The sequence below is a fragment of the Trachinotus anak genome, unplaced genomic scaffold, assembly GCF_046630095.1.
Source record: "Trachinotus anak isolate AG129_WGS33_773 ecotype Australia unplaced genomic scaffold, CSIRO_AGI_Tana_v1 ptg000034l, whole genome shotgun sequence".
NCBI lineage: Eukaryota > Metazoa > Chordata > Actinopteri > Carangiformes > Carangidae > Trachinotus > Trachinotus anak.
Genome location: NW_027273885.1, coordinates 2,743,897 through 2,762,701, shown reverse-complemented (window position 1 = coordinate 2,762,701; position 18,805 = coordinate 2,743,897). Strand labels below are relative to the sequence as shown.

At 40.3% G+C, this 18,805-nt stretch overlaps 1 protein-coding gene across 2 annotated transcripts; it reads right to left on the bottom strand.

Annotated features, from left to right (window-relative positions):
* Positions 1-255: 255 nt before the first annotated feature.
* Positions 256-17,381, bottom strand: zbtb44 (zinc finger and BTB domain containing 44). 2 transcript variants are annotated; one of them, XM_071472050.1, is made up of 6 exons: positions 16,956-17,381; positions 11,546-12,649; positions 11,006-11,090; positions 9,938-10,089; positions 7,330-7,630; positions 256-4,945 (listed from the first exon to the last, which is right to left on the bottom strand). In XM_071472050.1, the coding sequence occupies exons 2-6, from the start codon at positions 12,609-12,611 to the stop codon at positions 4,519-4,521; spliced, it is 2,031 nt and encodes a 676-aa protein (XP_071328151.1). In that variant the 5' UTR covers positions 12,612-12,649; positions 16,956-17,381; the 3' UTR covers positions 256-4,518. The 2 variants fall into 2 exon arrangements, with proteins under 2 accessions (XP_071328151.1, XP_071328152.1); XM_071472051.1 differs by having other exon boundaries at positions 7,547-7,630; positions 16,956-17,371.
* Positions 17,382-18,805: the final 1,424 nt, after the last annotated feature.

Here is an 18,805-nt window from a genome sequence, read left to right as displayed (position 1 = left end):
TTCCAAATGTACAGGAGCTCTCAGGAAAATCAGGAGTATGTAATTACAAAAATGTAATTATAAATCAACTGGAAACCTCCCCTCTACAATTCTTTATCTTAATGACATTTAAAAACAGCCTTTGCTCTGTGATGATGTGGAATATATTAGTAAAGTTGTGTATTATCAATAAAATATAAATGTGTTCAAATTAACTTTAAGTAAACTTAAATATATTACAGTGACAACAAAAACAACTTGAGACAAGTTTTAGACTTATTCTGACTTTTAGTTTTTTTATTTACATTTTATACTTTTACAAAAACGACTCTTTTTAATAACAACAGGACTGCAAAGCCAGAGCACTAGTAAAGATTCAGAACAACCATAAACCCTAAAATACAGAGTGGTCTTGTCAGTTTTTAAAAGCCAACTGTGGAATATGATCCAGTTAAAACACTCAACACCACAAACATCAGTTCTCCCTAATCACTGTGCAGGTTTGTGTTACTATCTGGGATGTTTTTGTACAGTTTCTCCAAACTACAGTTTAAATACAGTATCAAAGACACAAAATACAACATCTGTCTCAAAGCAGGTTGTAATCAAGTAGCCTACAGTATAAAGAATACGCAACATAGTATGAGTGTATATACTGTATATTTATATATATATATATATATATACACACACTGCAGACAGTCACAAAGTGAAGACTACCAAGGCCCCCATACTCCCAGACTAAGCTGTTCTATTCACATTTAACAAGAATATCCAAAGATGCCATGAAATAGCACCCATACAAAAGTCACCAAAAATATATATGCCATTATGAAGAGCTACCATGTTTTTTTTTTTTCTTACATTTTCCTACTTTTAAATAAAACCATAAGGACTGGAAAACATATACAACATCAAGTGTACATTGAAAAGGCATGTCCTGTATATATTCGAGATATTTTTAAAACATTGCACATAAAAAGGGAAATAACGTACAGAAAAGAAGAGGGCATGCTGAACAACAGATCGAAGCTATGCTGGATGAAGAGTCGTCAACGAATAAGGCCTTGACAGAACGCATCGCCAACTGGAGACATGCTCTCCACTTCACAGAACGATATGAACATGCAACTTCAGAAACAAACAGAAAGGAACTGAACAGAACCAGTCACTTGATATCAAAGCCTTGTTCCTTGTTTCACAGATCAAATGGGGTCCTTGCCTACCTTCAGTCACATTTGAATAAAACAAAATGATACATTCTTTTTTTATATATATATGTGTATATATATATATATATAAAATTCATCATTCCAAAGACAAAATTAAAACTTTTAAAACACCACCTGTCCATTTATTGCACACCATTGGTTCACAAAAATATTTTGGGCACTTTGCGTTTCAACAAACAGCAGCATTTCATTATAAAAACGTTTGAATACAGACACCGAACACAACAGATGAAAAGCATGACGTACAAATGGAGAATAGAAAACTTTTTTTTTTTTAATTCAGATATTGTGCAACTAGAGTTAATAGGTCCATTTACTAAGGCTAGCCTCTTAAATGCACAACATCATACAGTGTTTTCAGGGGCGAGACAGCGGGACCCCTTTTGCGAAATAGCATGGACCACTTAAAAATGATTATCTCTTTATTTTATTATGTGCAGTTACTGATTGCCATGGCAAATCCCCAATGACATAGAGGACATTTGGTCCTGGAGGAAAAAAGCTTGATTTGTACCCAGATAAAAAGGGCAAATGGCACAACTTTGAAAAAGTGACTGATCAGATGGCACGGGGGGAACACAAGCTCTTAGTAAGATAGCTCTCAGTGGATTTCAATGATCAGGACAGTGCAAGATCGATGCCCTTATCACAGCAATTTTCATCTTTGCATTTACAATCAACCCTGCGTGTGAGGGCTTACATCCTGCTGTTGGGACATTAGTACGACTCTCGGGAGGGGGGGTGACAGAAAATAAAAAGATTTCACTGAACGAGAAACCCACTCACAGTCAGTAGCATTCAACTCATGGATCATCACCATGGGTATCATTATCTTCTCAGAAATACAGGCACAACAATGTCCAAGTACAAAATTACAACCATGTTGGCACAACACAGGAAACAGGAGTTGAAGGTTTGACCCAAAAATCAGCTTTAAAAAAAAAAGTCAACGAAATTAGTAACAAACTGCCAAACTGTGTTATCAGCTCTTGCCTGAAACAACAGATTTAAGTTCTCATTTATAATGATTCGACTCACAGTATTTGCATTCACACACGATCATGCTCCCGTTGCTTCCAAAGCAATATTAACACATAACACCCGACGTCTTCGTAATCTGCTCTGACTGAACACCGGCCATCACAGACAGCAACCGCGATGTGTTCCATTCACTTCCTGCTTCCCTGGCTGCAGGAGTACACTCGTTTTCAAAATTTAGTCAGGGAAATCTTCACAAAATAGCTGTGACGTTTGCAACAACTTAAAGTGACAGTTGGGGTTATTTGAGGTGGGGTTGTGTGCGGTGTTTTACCTGCAGTAGATTCAGATCAGCGCGAGAAGCAGCAGGATCATCTGCAAAAACATGTTTTAGCCACTTTTAAAAAATGATCCCAGAAAAAAACCTCATGTCAGTTTAAGTATACGCTTTATTTTGAATATTTTCGTCACGTTATTTTGCCATCAAACAGTGCTTTTCTTTGGAACTACAGTTTGTGAACTGTTGAACTCCTGAATTACTACAGCAAAGGTGGAACTACACTAAGCTGTTTGACTCAAACAGCTGTAATACAGTACACGTCGTAGTTGCACTTGAGGGCAGCAGCTATATGGTAGTTCAGCGGCTGACAAACTGTATTTCCAAGGCAAAGTTCTGTTTCCTTTGGAAGTGGTGAAAATACTCAGAATAAAATCTACACTTCAACTGATATTAGCTTTTTTCAGCTGTATTTTTAAACTGGGAACGCGCAGACCTGAGTCTACTGCAGGTGATACACTAACTATAGATAAGTACCTCACATAATCCCAGGTCAAATAACCCCAACTATCACTTTAAATAAAAAAAAGAAAACAGAGAATGCTGGTGGTCAATCCACACTTTTGGGGTAACGTAATATTCTTGGTTTATCACCCACAAAGTCTCACAAGGGTAAAAGGTTAGAAAAGACAATCATGGTGTACCGAAATGAAACATCACTGTAACAGTCATGCAACATCAGCAGTGTACCTTGGTAAATCAGACGACCAGAAGTTGAAAGCCACGTCAGATATCAATAACAAAGCAGGCCTAACTTCAGCTTGGATGAGATGCTACATTACCATATCTTAGAGCCCATTTGGGACGACAACACTGCAGTTGGGAGGAAACCTTATTACTTCAAAATTTAAATTTAAATTTATTTATTTATTTTTTTTTAGATAAAATGTGGCTGTATTTTCGCATTTATCTATTTGGATTTTTTTTTTTTAAAGATGCATCAGTGCTGAGTTATTCTAAACTCCTGGAGTTTAGCTTTGATGTAACAACAGTGTTCATTGAAAAAAAAAAAAAAAATACTTGTCAAAGGTCAGAAAAATCATAAACTGCACAAACATCTAAAGGGAAAATACTCTGTCAATATAATTTCAAGTTTTAAACATTTAAAAATGAAATGTACTGTGTTCATATTGATAAAAAGAAATGCACACACACACCTGACGTATCATATTTCACAACACCCAACTTACACAGCATTCAAATAGTAAAACTACAGTACAAGCTATTGCAATATAGATAATATTGACATTTAACAGTTTGCCTATAGCGACGGCACTGAAGGAATAACACAGTCTCTGCCCATACAAACTAGCATTATCACTACAAATGAAATACAAGTATTTTTTTTTCTTTAGCTCAGTTTGCAAAGACTTGATTTGTCACCGTTGGCAAAGTCTAGACCTCTTCTTCCTCTACAGGTTACTTTGTTAAAATGGGAACTCAGGCACTTTCCAAAAATAGGACAAGGCTTGGATTTAACAGACCTCAAATTGGCTAAGACAGAAATGACTTTAGCTAGTGCTGCATTCACGTCATATGGGAAAAAAACAACCTTCTGAAAAATTACTCTTAAAAAACACTGTTCACTTGCTTTTCTGGGTGAGAAATACTTTGAAATTCAGGTCTGGGGATGAACTGAACCCAGATTTTATGATCTTCTGAAATCTCACGATACTGACAAGGAAATCGCTTCAGTCAAGTTCAAGAAATTAGAATATAACCGCAAAGAAAACAAAGACAATTATTATTTACTTTGCTTAATTTGGTTTGGTGTAAAACATTAACTCAAATAAGTGCATCTGAGTTGCAAATGGAAAGCAACACTAAGGCAACTGAAGTCTTCAGGTAACTTCAATCATGGCGTCTTGACGGCTTCACGATGAAGCTTCAACGTGTCCGAGTCATCACTTTTAGCTGTGATGGTGTTCCAAATGATATTCCCATATGACATGGCTGCAAAATAAGACATGATGGGCAAGTACAAGACTTGAATCATTCTATGGTAATGGAAACCAGCTCCTTGGCCTGGGCATGCTGCTGCTGCTGCTGCTGCTGCTGCTGCTGCTCTTCTTCAAACACCTCTGGGGAACTGCCCCCTACACTGTTGTCCATCTTGGTCTCCTCTGTCATGGCTGCCGTCTCGTCAGCGTCCATCTTTAGGGAGGCTGGGGCTTCCAGGGGATCCAGGGGCTCAGGTGAAAGGAAGCCGGAGGAACTCTCGCAATTCTGGGTAGAGGAGGAGACCTGGGAGATGACGGGCATCTGGACTGAGGAGGAGGACGAGGCGGCAGTGGTGGCGGAGGTGGAGGTGCTGCCCGGGTAGACGGGGTGATGCTGGGACTCCTCCAGCTCATACTGAACTCCCAGCACCTCCTCCTCCTCCTGTACCTGGCTCAGGTAGTCGGGCACGAGGAAATCACTGAAAGGACGAAGAGAATATGTTCAGTTCATTGTCCTTTTATTTGGTGCCTTGACACAAGTTTTGAGTTTGACCACACATGACGTCTGAAAGACGTCATATTAGGCAAAAAGAGTGAAATTTATAGAAGGTATATCAAAGTTTGGGAAGTAACCAAAAGCATTTATCAGATTATGACGATGAGTTGGAACTTTCCCTGATCATGCCTAACCTAATTAACAGAGAAAGAGGCTTTACTGCAACTAAAATATGATTTTCCTGAGTCAAAAAATGAATCTCAATTAAAATGATTGACTGAACTGTTCAGAGGCAAAGGTTAAAGATGAAATGATCAGTGGATTTATCAATTCATCAATCAACAGAAAATTAATCTGTAATAAATCTACTGCTGAGGATTTATTGCTGACTTTGTTGTAGCTGCACTGACAATATCTGAATGCCATATCTACGGAAGCCCAAAGAGGACCACCTGTTATAGTGTTTTCCTATGACTGACATAATCAGCTTCTTACAAACACAAGTTTTTTTATTTCATTACAAAAACAGTTTCTTATTTTGTTTCCTTCCCCAATTTCCATACTGAAACTGACACAGTCCTGCAGAGTTTAATGAGCACAACAACAACAGTTTTTGTGATATCTGTCAGCATGCTGGAGTGGATTTTTCCTCGATAAGTACAGATGTAAATCATTGCCACAATAATTTGAATCATATCAGATTAGATTTCAACACTACCACATTTTCAAACTTAATCACTACTGAATACTATTCAGTCGCTGATTTAATTCAAATTATTTTGGCATCGATTTGCTTCCATAATAAGTTGCCTCAAACTGTTGTTTTTAAATGCAGTAACATTTGGTCTATACACCTGGGTTTTCATTACAGAGAAGTACAGTTGGATCTTCTCACAGAGGCTCTTTAAAATGTGTGAGTGCACATGTGTGACCGTGGTTGTAAGTAAATTTATCAGAGTCGTCAGTCATAGACAAACAGAGTGAATAGAGCTTATTATCCAGAATAAACAGTTATGGTTGAGTGTGACAAAGACAACAGCTGAATCTGACAAACTGGGCTGGAAACAAAAAAAACACAGTGTAGTTAACATATCTTTTTATGTGAAGACTGAGGATGGCAGTTGAGAGACTGTCTGGATTGCCAGAGAATTTTCCATACTGTCAGGATCTCAGACGTAGACCTTCTACTATAAAACTTTTGAGGAGTCAATGGCCCGTTTGAGTTCTGCTGACCTGTGAGGACTTGAGTTGATTAAGAAGTGGAAAAGTCTGGGAAGTAAAAACACACTTCGACTCTATAAAGACACTGTGTTCAGACTTTCACGAGGCTTTGTGGGCTGGGCTTCTGATAAAAACAAACAGCCCACTCTATGTGGTGAGGGAAAATCCAATCACATGGACACAAACAGAGATGACAGAATGATCAGAGTTGTGTTTTACAGGGATGATCAATGATCCCAAGAGCAGGATTATAAAATGAGTGATTTTAAATAACACTGAAGTTATGTACGGTGCTTTTATTTTGGCAGAACTGAACTCACTTAATTTTTTAGCCTTGATTACCCACTTCATCCTCACCTCATGGAATTTTATCAATAAACATCCAAAACGTGCTTGAGATATTTACCATCTCCTCTCAATGATGAATGTTAAAGGAGTAGTTCAACATTTTTGGGGGAATGTGTTCATTCGAATTCTTGGCAAGAGTCAGAAAAGACTGATACCACTCATGCCTGTGTGGTAAATATGGAGCTACAGCAGAAACAGGGGAAACAGCTCATCTCAGAGGTAACTAAATCCACTGACAGTCACCTCTTAAGATCACAAGTTAACACATTATAATCTTGTTTTTTTTTTTAAACCGAAAACTGAAGCATAAAAACACCTATTTGCCACATAATGCAGAACGATGAATTGGCATTTTTACATTTTTTAATGGATCAAACATGTTAATTAGAGCTTTAAAGAAGCAGGTAGGCAGAGTTTGTTTTTGGTGGCTGTTTTCCTGTTTGCTGTCATAATGCTACTGCTGCTGCATATTTACCGGACAGATATGTGACTGCTACCAACCTTCTCACTCTTGGGAAGAAAATTAATGAGCATATTTCCCAAAGTTCAAGTCTAACTATTCCTTTAAGTAAGTGAAAGTCAAACTCCCCAATAAATACCCCAAATACTTCAGGTACACTTGATCTGAGCATTCAAATCAACTGCAGTCACCTCAAAAACAATTCTACACAACCAAAGTCAGAGAAGGCAAAAAAACGATCAAATGAACCTCAGGTATTAGAATCTAAACCGTAGGTATTTTCTGATCCAGGTGAGATCTGAGTAAATGATGGGGGTCAGCGCCCCCGGACTCCTCACCTGCTCTGGAAGTAGTTTGCTAGTTCGGATGCCTCATGGTTCAGACTCCTCAGGTGTACAATTAAATTGCCAGAGTTGGTGAACATGGCGCCGCACGTTTTGCACTCGTAAATCCGCGGCTTGCGGATTATGTGTCGGGAGACCCTCATGTGGTGCTTATATTCACCGAAGGACGTGAATGTGGCGCTACAAATCTGGCACCGGAAACAGCGTTTACCTTCGTGCTTCAGCCGATGCATCTTTAGGGAGTAGGCCCGTGTGAACTTTTTCCCACAGCGGTCACACTGGAAAGGCTTAATGCCTGGGGAAGAGGAGAAAACAAAAGATTAGCTGTACATTGGGGGGGGGGGGGTTATGACAACCACAAAGTCAGCCTCAACTGTTTTCCAAATCAGTGTTTCCCAGTTCATATGTAAATCCAGTTCCAAAACATTAAAGGTCCCATATTGTCTAAAGGTAGATGCCCATGTGTTTGTGATTATAAAGCAGGTCTAGGTTCTATATTAATACTGTGAAAGTATCAAAGCCTCAGTCCACAGAGAAATGCACACAGCCTGTATTCAGAAACTGAGCCTTAAAACCAGCTGTCAGGACTTCTGGAACTTGTGATGTCACAACAAAGCACTGCTCTCAGACAGTGTTTACCTGTAATCTGCTATATTTTCATTCAATCACTCAGAAAACAGTCAGCCAATCAGAAGACAGAAATAGTATTTAAAAGTGTTAATATCATAAGAAATAGTCTGTCCCACACATTACCTTCCAAAATAAATTCAGTGAAGGACACGTTTAAACTTTTTCAAGCCACATTTTGAAGGACAAAATAAAGATTTACATGTTTCTAAAGGATTTCCATGGTGTTGCATCAGCTAATCACAGTCATGCTGAGTGCATCAGACTGACTCATGCTTCACTTTGTTTATACATTTAAATCTGGTGAGTCGTTCTCTAAAAACCAGCCTCTGAACTCAGCAGAGTAAAGATATTCAAATTATATTCTTCATTCTTCTGAACAAGCTGCTTCGTGACATTGACTCCTTTTGTTATGAATGAGTTGAACGGTACAGTATTAATTTCACTGCCTTTTAAAAAGGAAACATCCACATTAAAACTTCACCCATAAATTTTTACACTTTTCCCACAGTTTATTGTGTTGTAGCTGATGGTAAATTGTCGATCCATTTATTCATAGACCTTTCTTGTGAGTTCACTGAATAAACAGAAGCCAGTTTCCTAACTCTACACCACAGTGACAAAACTCAGACCTATGCTTCAGCTCAATCTTGAAAGGTTTGTGGAGAGTTCAACAGAACTGGTGCTTTGCTCCGATGTGCACTTCAAACTGTCTGGATTTTCATAAACAGGTTTGTCTCTTACTCATTCGGATCAAATGATTTAAAACTTCCACAGAAAGAGTCCAGTTAAAGTCTGCAGACATCTCAGAGACGATCAAAGGAAAGCAGGTTTCCTTACATGTATTTACCTGCTCTGTTCTTTTTACTGAACCAAAAGTCACCAAATTAATTTGGGTTGATTCATACGTAAAATATAATTCCAGCTGATTACACATGATTTATCCACAGTGTAATTAACACTGGACAGTAAAGGATTATGAAATCAATCACTGTAAATCTGAAGTATTATTTGAAGATAGATCTGGCTTTTCAACAATGGACGACTTATTATATTGTGAAACTGAAAACTGGAACTGCTCTTTTCACAAGTTGTAAAATACTATGACATGGACAGGAATAACAATAAAACAACAACAAAGACAATGTCCTACAAACAGAAACGTTTCTTTTCATTTTGTACTTTATCTATTCCAGGCTGCAAATTCTATTTCAGGCACTTTTTTTTTTTTTTACAGTCTCACTTAATAACGTCTGATGTAACTAAACATTTGAAATGAAAGATTGAATCCAACAGTGTTGTCATCTGAGTGAAGAGTGCCAATAATGCAATTTGTACAATTTCTACATAGTCTAAAAATAAACGAGGACAGAACATCCAAAACATCTTAAAACAGACAGTGTTTCAAAACTTTCCTCTGAATTTCCTAATATGTAAGATAAATGGTTTCACCCTTTTAGACGTTTTTTTAAATACTGACTCACGGTGGATGTTATTTAGTTTTTTTTTTTTACACTAATACAAACATAACAGCCAAAATTATTTTTACCACAATGCACCTTATAGGGGAAACGCCAGTAATTTTATTCATCAAAGTGTGTTTGCAGGTGTTGGACAGGCTTTATACAAAAACGTTGAATGAAGCCTGCCGTGGCTCCACAGAGAGCTGCACAAAATCTGATAAACTGTCCTGAGTGTTTGCAAAGTGAGTTGATCGCAAAAAAATCTAAGGAGTTCCAGAGAAGTGAGCTCACCAGACCTTCATCTCTGTTTGAGGCTAGTGGCTGGAGGCTACGTTAGCTTCTGTTAGCACGATACAGCAGTTTCTCAGACAGTAATAAAAGGGTAAATCAGTGGAAAACTCTCAGTGTCTGTTTAATATAGTTTCTGTTCATCAGTGTTAAAAAATGCTGAGTTACATCAACTGTGAATCAATGTTGTAACACAATGAAACTCAAAGTTTCATTTCACCTACCGGAGTGTATGAGCATGTGCTGCTTCAGATTTTGAATGCGGGTGAATCGGACTCCACAGGTGGGACACTGAAAGGGCCGGTCAGGGCCATTGGTGCCGGGTCGGGCTGAAGGGCTGATGTAGAGGTGGTATGGATACTGAATACCTTCCAACCTGAAACACAGAAAGGGTGAGGACTAATTTATCAGCCTTGTATGTGCTCTTATACTGAAAAAAGCTGTCCCCTTTTTGAGTACATAAATGACATCAACATGTAGTTTCTTAGTTTTGAAAAAATAAATAGTCAAGATTTATTCATGTCAAGGTCGTGATAATTTAAAGGTGCTGGTCCTTGGATGTTTTTGGCCATCAGATAGTTGAAAGTGTTGATCTCCATCAGAAAATATATTTGTGATTTTAAGAACCAAAAACCATCTCAGTGTAGTTTTACATCTCCTCTCTCAGGCTTCTCTCTGGAGCTCTAGTAACAACAGGTCAGAAGAGAGACTCCGAGGCTCTGTTCTGATTGGCAAACTTTTTTCTGTGTGATTGAAATTTTTTTTTTTTTTTTTTTTTTTTTTTTTTTTTAAATAGAGCAGATTTGAGGTAAACACTCAGATCAAAACAAATCCTGCAAGGCTCGATGGTGGCTCCAGGTGGGCGGGGCTGAGGCTGAGATTAGTGACTGCTTTGTTGTGACATCACAAAGTTCCAGAAGGCTCAGTTTCTGAATACAGGCTGTGTTCATTTCTCTGTGGACTGATGCTTTCATACTTTCACAGTATTAATATAGAACCTAGACCTGCTTTATAATCAGAAAGACAGATAAATAAAATAAATCTCACTTTCTACAATGTGGAACCTTTAAAAACTAATCTTAAGATTGTTCAACTGGAACTTTCAGTTGTGTCACACAGTCCTCCTCAGCAGAAGGATTTTTCCCAATTGTTATGCAACTGTGGAGGTTTAAATTTCCTTTTTGTTTGGCACTTTTACTGTTTGACATTCATAAATTTCCAGTTAAAGGCCTTGTTTGCTTTCACATAGAAATTCTTCTCACCACGCTGCAAGTTGTAACAAATCGTGATACCTTTCATCATCTTCTGCATGTCCTCCAGCGTTAGAGGTGCTCTGCATTGATGGCAAGCCCTCAGACACTCCCTCATCCATTGAGCCTGAAAAGAAGAAGAAAAAAAAAATCATATGATGGCTGTCCTCTGAATATCTGACCAAAGAATAAAGCCTCGAGCATGTCATCTTGGATGGGGTTAGGCTAATATACTGTAGGTTTTTGAAGACTAATCCTTTAAGGATTGATGCTGCTGGATTGCACTGTGCTATTCAACAATCTGTGAGAAACTGACCAGTGTTTCCATTTTCTTTTTTCTACCAGACAATAAAATTTGTCAGCTGACTATACAAATAAAAATCCTGCTGGTGGGGAGGCAGTTCTGAGGGCAGGGTGAGGCAGGTTTGATTGTGTCTTACAAAGCAGCACTGTGTAAACTGGGTCAGGACACAGCCTCTATTATAACAGTGATGGATACAGTAACGCTGTATATGTCATAAATATGCCCAGGCAGAAGTAATTCTAAATACTGTGGACAGTACATTAGGGAGAACAGCCCACCTATAGAGGAGGACTGTGGGCTGATGAGGAGCTCCTCCTGGACCTGGTCACTCCCTGGCACCGTCTGCTGGTCACTCATCGAGCTCTGGGAGGCACTGACCGGTTGAGAGGACGCCTCTTGGACCTCCTCATCGCTGAGACGCTCCACCTTCACCCTCACATCTTCCTCTTCTGCCGGCACTGGCGACGACACCGCCTTGGAGCTCTCGCACGTCAGGAAGTCGCTGAGCCGCCGGCCAACCACCACCTCTGAGGTCGCTGGAGTGCCCTGCTCTAAACAACGCGGGCTCTCCGGGAGCTTTGATTTGTCCGAGTGGAACCTCCGGTCGATGCCAAATGGGAAAGTCCATGGGAAGGCCAGGGAGGACTCCACAGGCTGGGCTGTGTTGTCTGAGAATGAGGGGGATGGGTTGGGGATCTGAGGGGAGGTGGTGACGATCTGTGTAGTGCATTTGAGCGGACTCTCTGGTGATGCCATTGTTACAAAGCTCTTGCGTTTCCGTCGTGATTCACGGCATATAGGAACGTTTCTCTCCATCACGCTGCAGTCTGACGACACAGGCGACACGCTGCCGTCCAACGGCGTCAGGGCGCAGTTTGACGAGGCGCTCTCTTGTGCCGACTCGTGCGGTTTATCTGCTGTCATGTTGTTGTTGTTGTTGTTGTTACCCGGGCTCCACAGAATACTTGACTTCATGAACTCTGAACACGTGCTCGCCACGGCAAACATCTGCATGTAACTTGCAGCTGCCAGGACGTCGATGATGTTCTCCGTGCTGATGGAGAGGGTCGACGTGTAGGCGTATTCCAACAGAGGAGCAAAGCCACTAACAGTCACATGATGGAGGTCCAACACAAACTTGTCCTCCTCCTCCGGCCGGCCCACCAGTTTGGAGCGGAAGAATTCACTGCAGCAGGCGAGGACTACTTTGTGGGCCAGGAAGAGCTTGTCTTGGACGCGAATGGTGACATCACACAAGTGACCCTCGTTGCGTAAAGCGTTCAGCTTGTCCAGCATCTCCTGGCTGTGGGAGGTCGAGCTGTGGGTGAAGGTTTTGACCCCCATGTTGGAGTCAGGTCCTGACTGTGTACAGGAAGTGTGTCCTGCAGGGGGAGAGGGGCAGTGAAAAAAACAACAACACTGAAGTTCAGTTTGCAGAAGCTAAACCATATGAACTGTATCTCAGGAGTCAAAGATCCATTTCCGGTGGGAAAAGAGTCAAGTACTTCACATCATTAGTGTATATCGCAATACCAATGTGTCTCATGATTACCTAACTAAACAGAATCCAGGCAGTGGACTCCCACTGAACCACTCCATTAGAAATCACTAAGTTCAAAGACAAATATCAGATGTCACACAGCACAAAACACCAGTTCCATGGTTAAGAAAGTGTGAAAAAAGTCACTTCACTGTGGAAGACAGTGGGCGTAGGTAGGGAGAAATACTACGGTTCTGTCTGAGCTCTAAGGGGAAGGAAAGGTAAGGGGAGGGGGGGACATGGAGGACAAAATGCCAAGTTATGTAACAACAATCAAAGCAGATGCGCAGCGATGCGAGCCAGACCCATGTGGAGGCCAGTGCACTACAGGATGCTCAGCAGCTGTCTGTGAGACATGTGGATTCTTTGAGGCATGAGATTTTCCATCAAACAAAAGCTCAAGTGAAGGGGCTCTCGCAGGGAGAGCGCACTCCCCTTTAGACACACACACACACAGACTAAAGGAAAATACTCTTGGGCTATGTTGGCCCAGTGAAGGCAATGTGAATTATAGACCTGGGCTGTGGTGGTGCAACAAGAGAGTTCCTCGTCTGAACCAGCAAACAGGGCTGAAAGAAAAAGAGTCCACTGTGGGGCTTTAATACTGCTACACTGTCTCCTGAAGGAGAACTATTTATCTACATAACCTCAATCAAGTTCTTCCTGATGTTTGTAAGAGTGCATGAAATTGAGAAAGGGATGACATATAAAAATCAAACATGTCACATTGTTTTCAATAAAACTTTGACCTCTGACATCAATCACATCTTCAAGAGAAGATTCTACAATTCCTTTGTGAACAAGGTCAAAACAAATGCGTTTACTATTGATCTAAATGAGTGTCTTTGGTAAATCCTCGGTCTAACATTAAAGTCAAATTACATGTTAAACGGCCATATAGTGGCTAAAATATACACATGAATAAATGTATCTCCTACCTGCCTCACTAAAAGGTTCAACGACAGGTTTGATGGACAGAAACTCCCAACAGTGACTATTTTAATCAAGAAATATAAAAACCTTTTCTTGTTTTGAGATTCTCAAATGTGAAGATTTGCTGACTGTTTCAGTTTCACTTCATTGTACACTGAGCAATTCGCTTTCTCAGACAAAATAAGCCATTTGAGGACATCCCTGGGCCATTTCATACACCCATAGATCAACTGATTAATGAATAATCAGTGGTTATGTAACTAGAAGTCTAAACCTACTCAAATTCACCACAAAAATGTTTATGATGGCGATAGAGCAGGAGCCTGTACCACGAAGCAGGATTAGTGGCTTATCCAGCTGTTTTTGGGCTTATCAGTGGTTTTCAAGTATCACTTTTAACCCAGGTGGATCACCATGGCATCTTATTCTGCAGGTACAACTTGCTTCAGAGCAGGTTAACGTTAGAGGATCAGAACCTGTCAACAGCCCGGCTAACAACCAATCAGATCGCCAGAAAAACTGAGTAACAATTCCAACAGTATCCCATAGGGACAAAAGAGTTTACAATAGTGGAAGTGACAGATAATAAAAAGCACTTAAAAATAATTTATGTATAAATAATATATATATATATATATATATATATATATATATATATATATATATATATATATATATATATATATATATATATATATATATAATGAATTCAGTCTGGTTTTAAAACAGAGCTTCTGACAAACAGAGCCATAGTTTATCACTGAATGTCTTCATAGTGATGATCACTGCTGCATTTTCGTTACAAGAAGATTCTTTCATCCCTGACAGTTTTCCTTAATAATATATCTTAGCTTATTTGGGCTAAGTCCAGAATCAATTAATGTCAATTTAATTTGATTCTTGATGTTTCAGTTACATCAGTTAAATACCAATATTGTGTGAAGTATTTCCAAGAATGTATCTTTGGAACTTAAATTTCTTCCATGTTCAGCAAGTGAACCACACTGTTGCTTCCTTGAACATAGACTGTGTAAAATGCACAAATTTCCCGCTTATAAAACAGTGGATCAAGGATTTATTTTCCTTGGCAAATACAAAACAACTGAAACATGACACATTTAGCATTTTTAGGCCCACATGTGAAAAACCGTTGAGCAAGAACAAAAAAAGACTTGCATTACTTACAAGGGCGTCGTCATGCATATTTTTTAAAATAAACGCTACAGCTGCACATGGGTTGTCAGCAGATGCTTAAACTAAGTACACCACATTCACTTTAATGATCGCTTTGAGCACAGACAGGTCAGGAGCCCAGAGTCTGCTCACTAATTCATCTCCACTGTTTGTACTGAAGAGACATCAGCCAGACATCTGCACACAGCTGGCTAGCTAGCCTTATCTACTGGGCAGAGACAGATTGAACAAAGTAGAATCCCACACGTTGTTTAGTCCACTTCCACAGCATCATCATTAGTGAGCAGAGTCTTTTTTCAGTCTATCCCTCTTGTAGATGAAGTCTCTAGAGTTGCTATGAGATTGTCAGAGTCAGCTGACCAGCAGGGCCTCCACAGAGACTGTAACTATTTACATCACAGTACACTCAGGTTGGAGGTTACGCCTCCTAAATGGCCTGAACCACAAGGTGAGCTCAGCTTGGTCTGGCTCTCTTGGGGTGACCTGGCGTGACTGAGCTAAACATTGGTCGTCCTGGATAACCCTTATCACGAAGCTAGTTATCAATTGGCTCAGTTAAGTCAGAGTTTACCTATCCAGTTACGAGGGCATTCATGCAAGCATAGTTTATTTATATACCACTTTTCACCAGTACTAGTCACAAAGTGCTTAACAATCAAAAAAATAAAATCAAATGAAAGAATTAAAATAAGGATACATCAAATAAAAGGAAACTATGCAACACTAGGAATAATCTCCAAATATTAAAGTATAAGTAAGTTCAGGGAATTATTAGGCTACATATTTTTTAGTATAGTATGACACTGTCTGTGGCTAATAAAAGACACAAGAAGACATATCATTTAATTCCATCATCATAATGTCACCTCAGGTTATTCAGAGCTGCAGTGATGGAATATGAATGTAAAAACATCCACACTGTCAGAATCCTGAGTGGAGTGAAAGAATCTTTGTGCAATTAACTAGTTTTGCTTGTTAGAAGTGTTTATTATCTACTGCTTCCTTGTAATCCCTTTTGTCTACGGTGGGATCCCGTAGGAATGATGAATCAGTTTTTCTAGTGATCTGATTGGTCAGAAGTCAAGCTATTGACAGGTTTTAATCTGATCCTCTGAGGTTAGCCGAGCATTACAGGTCACCACGGCGATCAGCCCCGTTCAAAAGTGATAACACAAAGCCTGAGTTATGCCCAACGACGTCTGGATAACCCGCTCATCCCGCTTCGTGGTGCAGGCCCCTGGTACTTTTACTCTGTTTACATCACCTATTAGCAAGTGACCACAGGCAGTTGGCAGAAACAGATCGCAGACAGCTGAGAGTCAAAGTGCGCACAGAAAGAAGAAAAGCTGTACGTATATGAGGCATGGAGGCCAGACATCTAACTGTCGAGCTGCTGAACAAATATGTTTCAACAACAGTCGGTTTAGCAGTGGCTAACGGCGTCAAGTTGATAGGTCAAGTCTTTCAAGGGAGCCGCATCCGCTTTCAGCTGTCAAAATAAAAGACGAGTCAACATTGTAACGCATTTTCATTAGTAATTTACTTTTATAATCATATATTTTAATTGAAAACACATATTAAGAGATAGTTGTCACCAACAATCTGTGTGGTATTCAAAATTAAGATAAGACAATTAAACCCATCATCGCAACCTGCCGATTCACCCGCAGTGTTATCTTCAAAATTAGCTCTATTCCTGCACTGTATAATGTCCTGCATTGACACAAAACAAAATCTTTTTATGACCAAGTGACAAACTAAGTAACTCAATTGACCCCATTTATTTTGAAGCCGATTCAGCCACATCCCCGGTTTGACCGTGGACAACCCCGCACACATCGACGCAGCTGCTGCACATTAGCTAACAACCGTTAGCTCCCAAGCTAGCGCTAGCTAACACAACACGGCGCTATTCGTCGGTGCCTCTGCTCTTACCGATGCTTAGACAAGAAAGTAGCCCGACACTAGCGTACACAGGCGGGGTTGCCGTAGCAGGGCAAACCGTACGAAAGGGGATTTACCTTCTGGGATGAGGTGTGTGATAGCGGCTGGGCCTCGGGATGCAAACAGCTCGGCTGACAAAAAGCAGCGACGGTCGGAGGCAGCGGTTCGCCCTGCTGCTCCTCTCCGCTCACTCACATTCCCTGCGCTTCCCCGGGCAGTTGTCAGCCTGCCATCCGCCAAACCTCACAGCTCAAACACCGCTCGCATGAATTCACATCACAACCCGTCGGCATTTAAAGTTTTCGAGGTGTCGTTTTAATTCCTTTGTGCTCCCCGCTGTTCTTTCTGCGCTGTGTTTGTATCCCCACAATGCACCGCGCACCCCTCACTGTACTACACTACTGTAAGAAACAGGAAGTCTCACATTCAGCGACATGTACAGCACAGCTCTGCACAGGAATTCCCACAGTTTATATTAATTCACACTCATTTTATCTGACCTTTCATGTTCATCTAATCAGAATATGCACATGTCTGTGATATGTGCTGAAATACATTTACATACATACTTCTGTGTTATAATGGATTCTGAATTTTATATTATTATTTTTTCATCCATCTAAACTCTTTGACATTCTAGAGAGGGGCTGCCTCTGGATATTTTGGTCCCCTAGGCAAGACGTCTGCTGCCCTTGTGGGGTGTGATTTCTTCATTAAGACAATTATCATAATTTTAGAATACTTATTATTTCAAATCTATTCATCTTCTATTCTGTGTCATGTCCACAACATCCACTCCCAGTTAGTATCTCTTATTTATATGAGATTTTGTCCTTACCATGTATTATAATACAATATTTTATTTTTAATTGTGTTTTTTCCCCTTCATTATGCAACTTTCACTACACCAAGGTAGATTAATCTTTTGTAGCTCAAAGATCTGGTCAGGATTTGGACAGACATTCATTGACAAAATGCCAAACTAACAGTAGCACTGTAGAAATGTGTTCACCTGCTAAATATATTCTTGCCTGCACTCCTGGCTGCTTGCTTTCTGTCATAGCCAACATTTAGGTTTTCAGCAATTTGTGCTACAGTTCTGCAGGATCGGACCAGATGGGCCAGAATTCACTCCCCACGCAAATCAGTGACTCTTGGGTGCACATAAAGCCTGGCACCAGTTTTCCAGTTGTCCTTCCTTGGACCACTTTTGGTTGGTACTGACCAGTGCATCCTGAGAACACCCCACAGGATTTTGGAGATGTTCTAACCCAGTTGTCATGCCATCACAATTTGGCCCCTGTCAAATTCACTCAGATCCTTATGGTCGCCCATTTTTCCTGCATCCAAGACATCAACTTCAAGAACTGACTGTCCACTCACTGCTTAAGGCTAGTATTGCACTTTCCACATCCATGAGTATGCAAAGGTCTGCTGGGCTCTGTGCTGACATTTGTGTACCCTCTAATTTGGCTGCTATGCTACAAGGGCACCAACTGTGCATGCATCCTCCAAGCAGATTCCAAACGGACTAGAAAGTAGTATAAAAAGACTAGGGTTACACTTTCTGCAGTCACAAGTATGCAAGGGTCCGACTGACGCAAATTTTGTCATCAGAGGGTGGACACAAGGCTCTGTGTGGAAGTACATGTACCCTCCAGATTGTTTGATTGTGCAGACTGTCAGCATGGACACTACCCTACAGGGGCATCAACTGTGCATGTGTCCTCAAAACTCCAAGCAAACTAAAAAGTAGTGTAATAAAACAACTACATGTCCACAAGGGAGTTTAATTGAGGCTTAATATATCCCACCACTTAACAGGTGCCATTGTGCCAAGGTAATTAATGTTATTGACTTCTCCTGTCAGTGGTCACTCGGTGCACACTAGGGAGCTCATGAGGGAATGGGCAAAAGGTGAACAGGT

Excerpts from the sequence above, each read along its gene's own strand:
- zbtb44 (XM_071472050.1), bottom strand. The coding sequence starts at position 12,611 with ATGGGGGTCAAAACCTTCACCCACAGCTCGACCTCCCACAGCCAGGAG. Across the intron at positions 11,091-11,545 it reads CCCACAGTCCTCCTCTATAG|GCTCAATGGATGAGGGAGTG; the intron begins GTGGGCTGTTCT and ends TCTTCTTTTCAG. Across the intron at positions 4,946-7,329 it reads GCAAACTACTTCCAGAGCAG|TGATTTCCTCGTGCCCGACT; the intron begins GTGAGGAGTCCG and ends TCGTCCTTTCAG.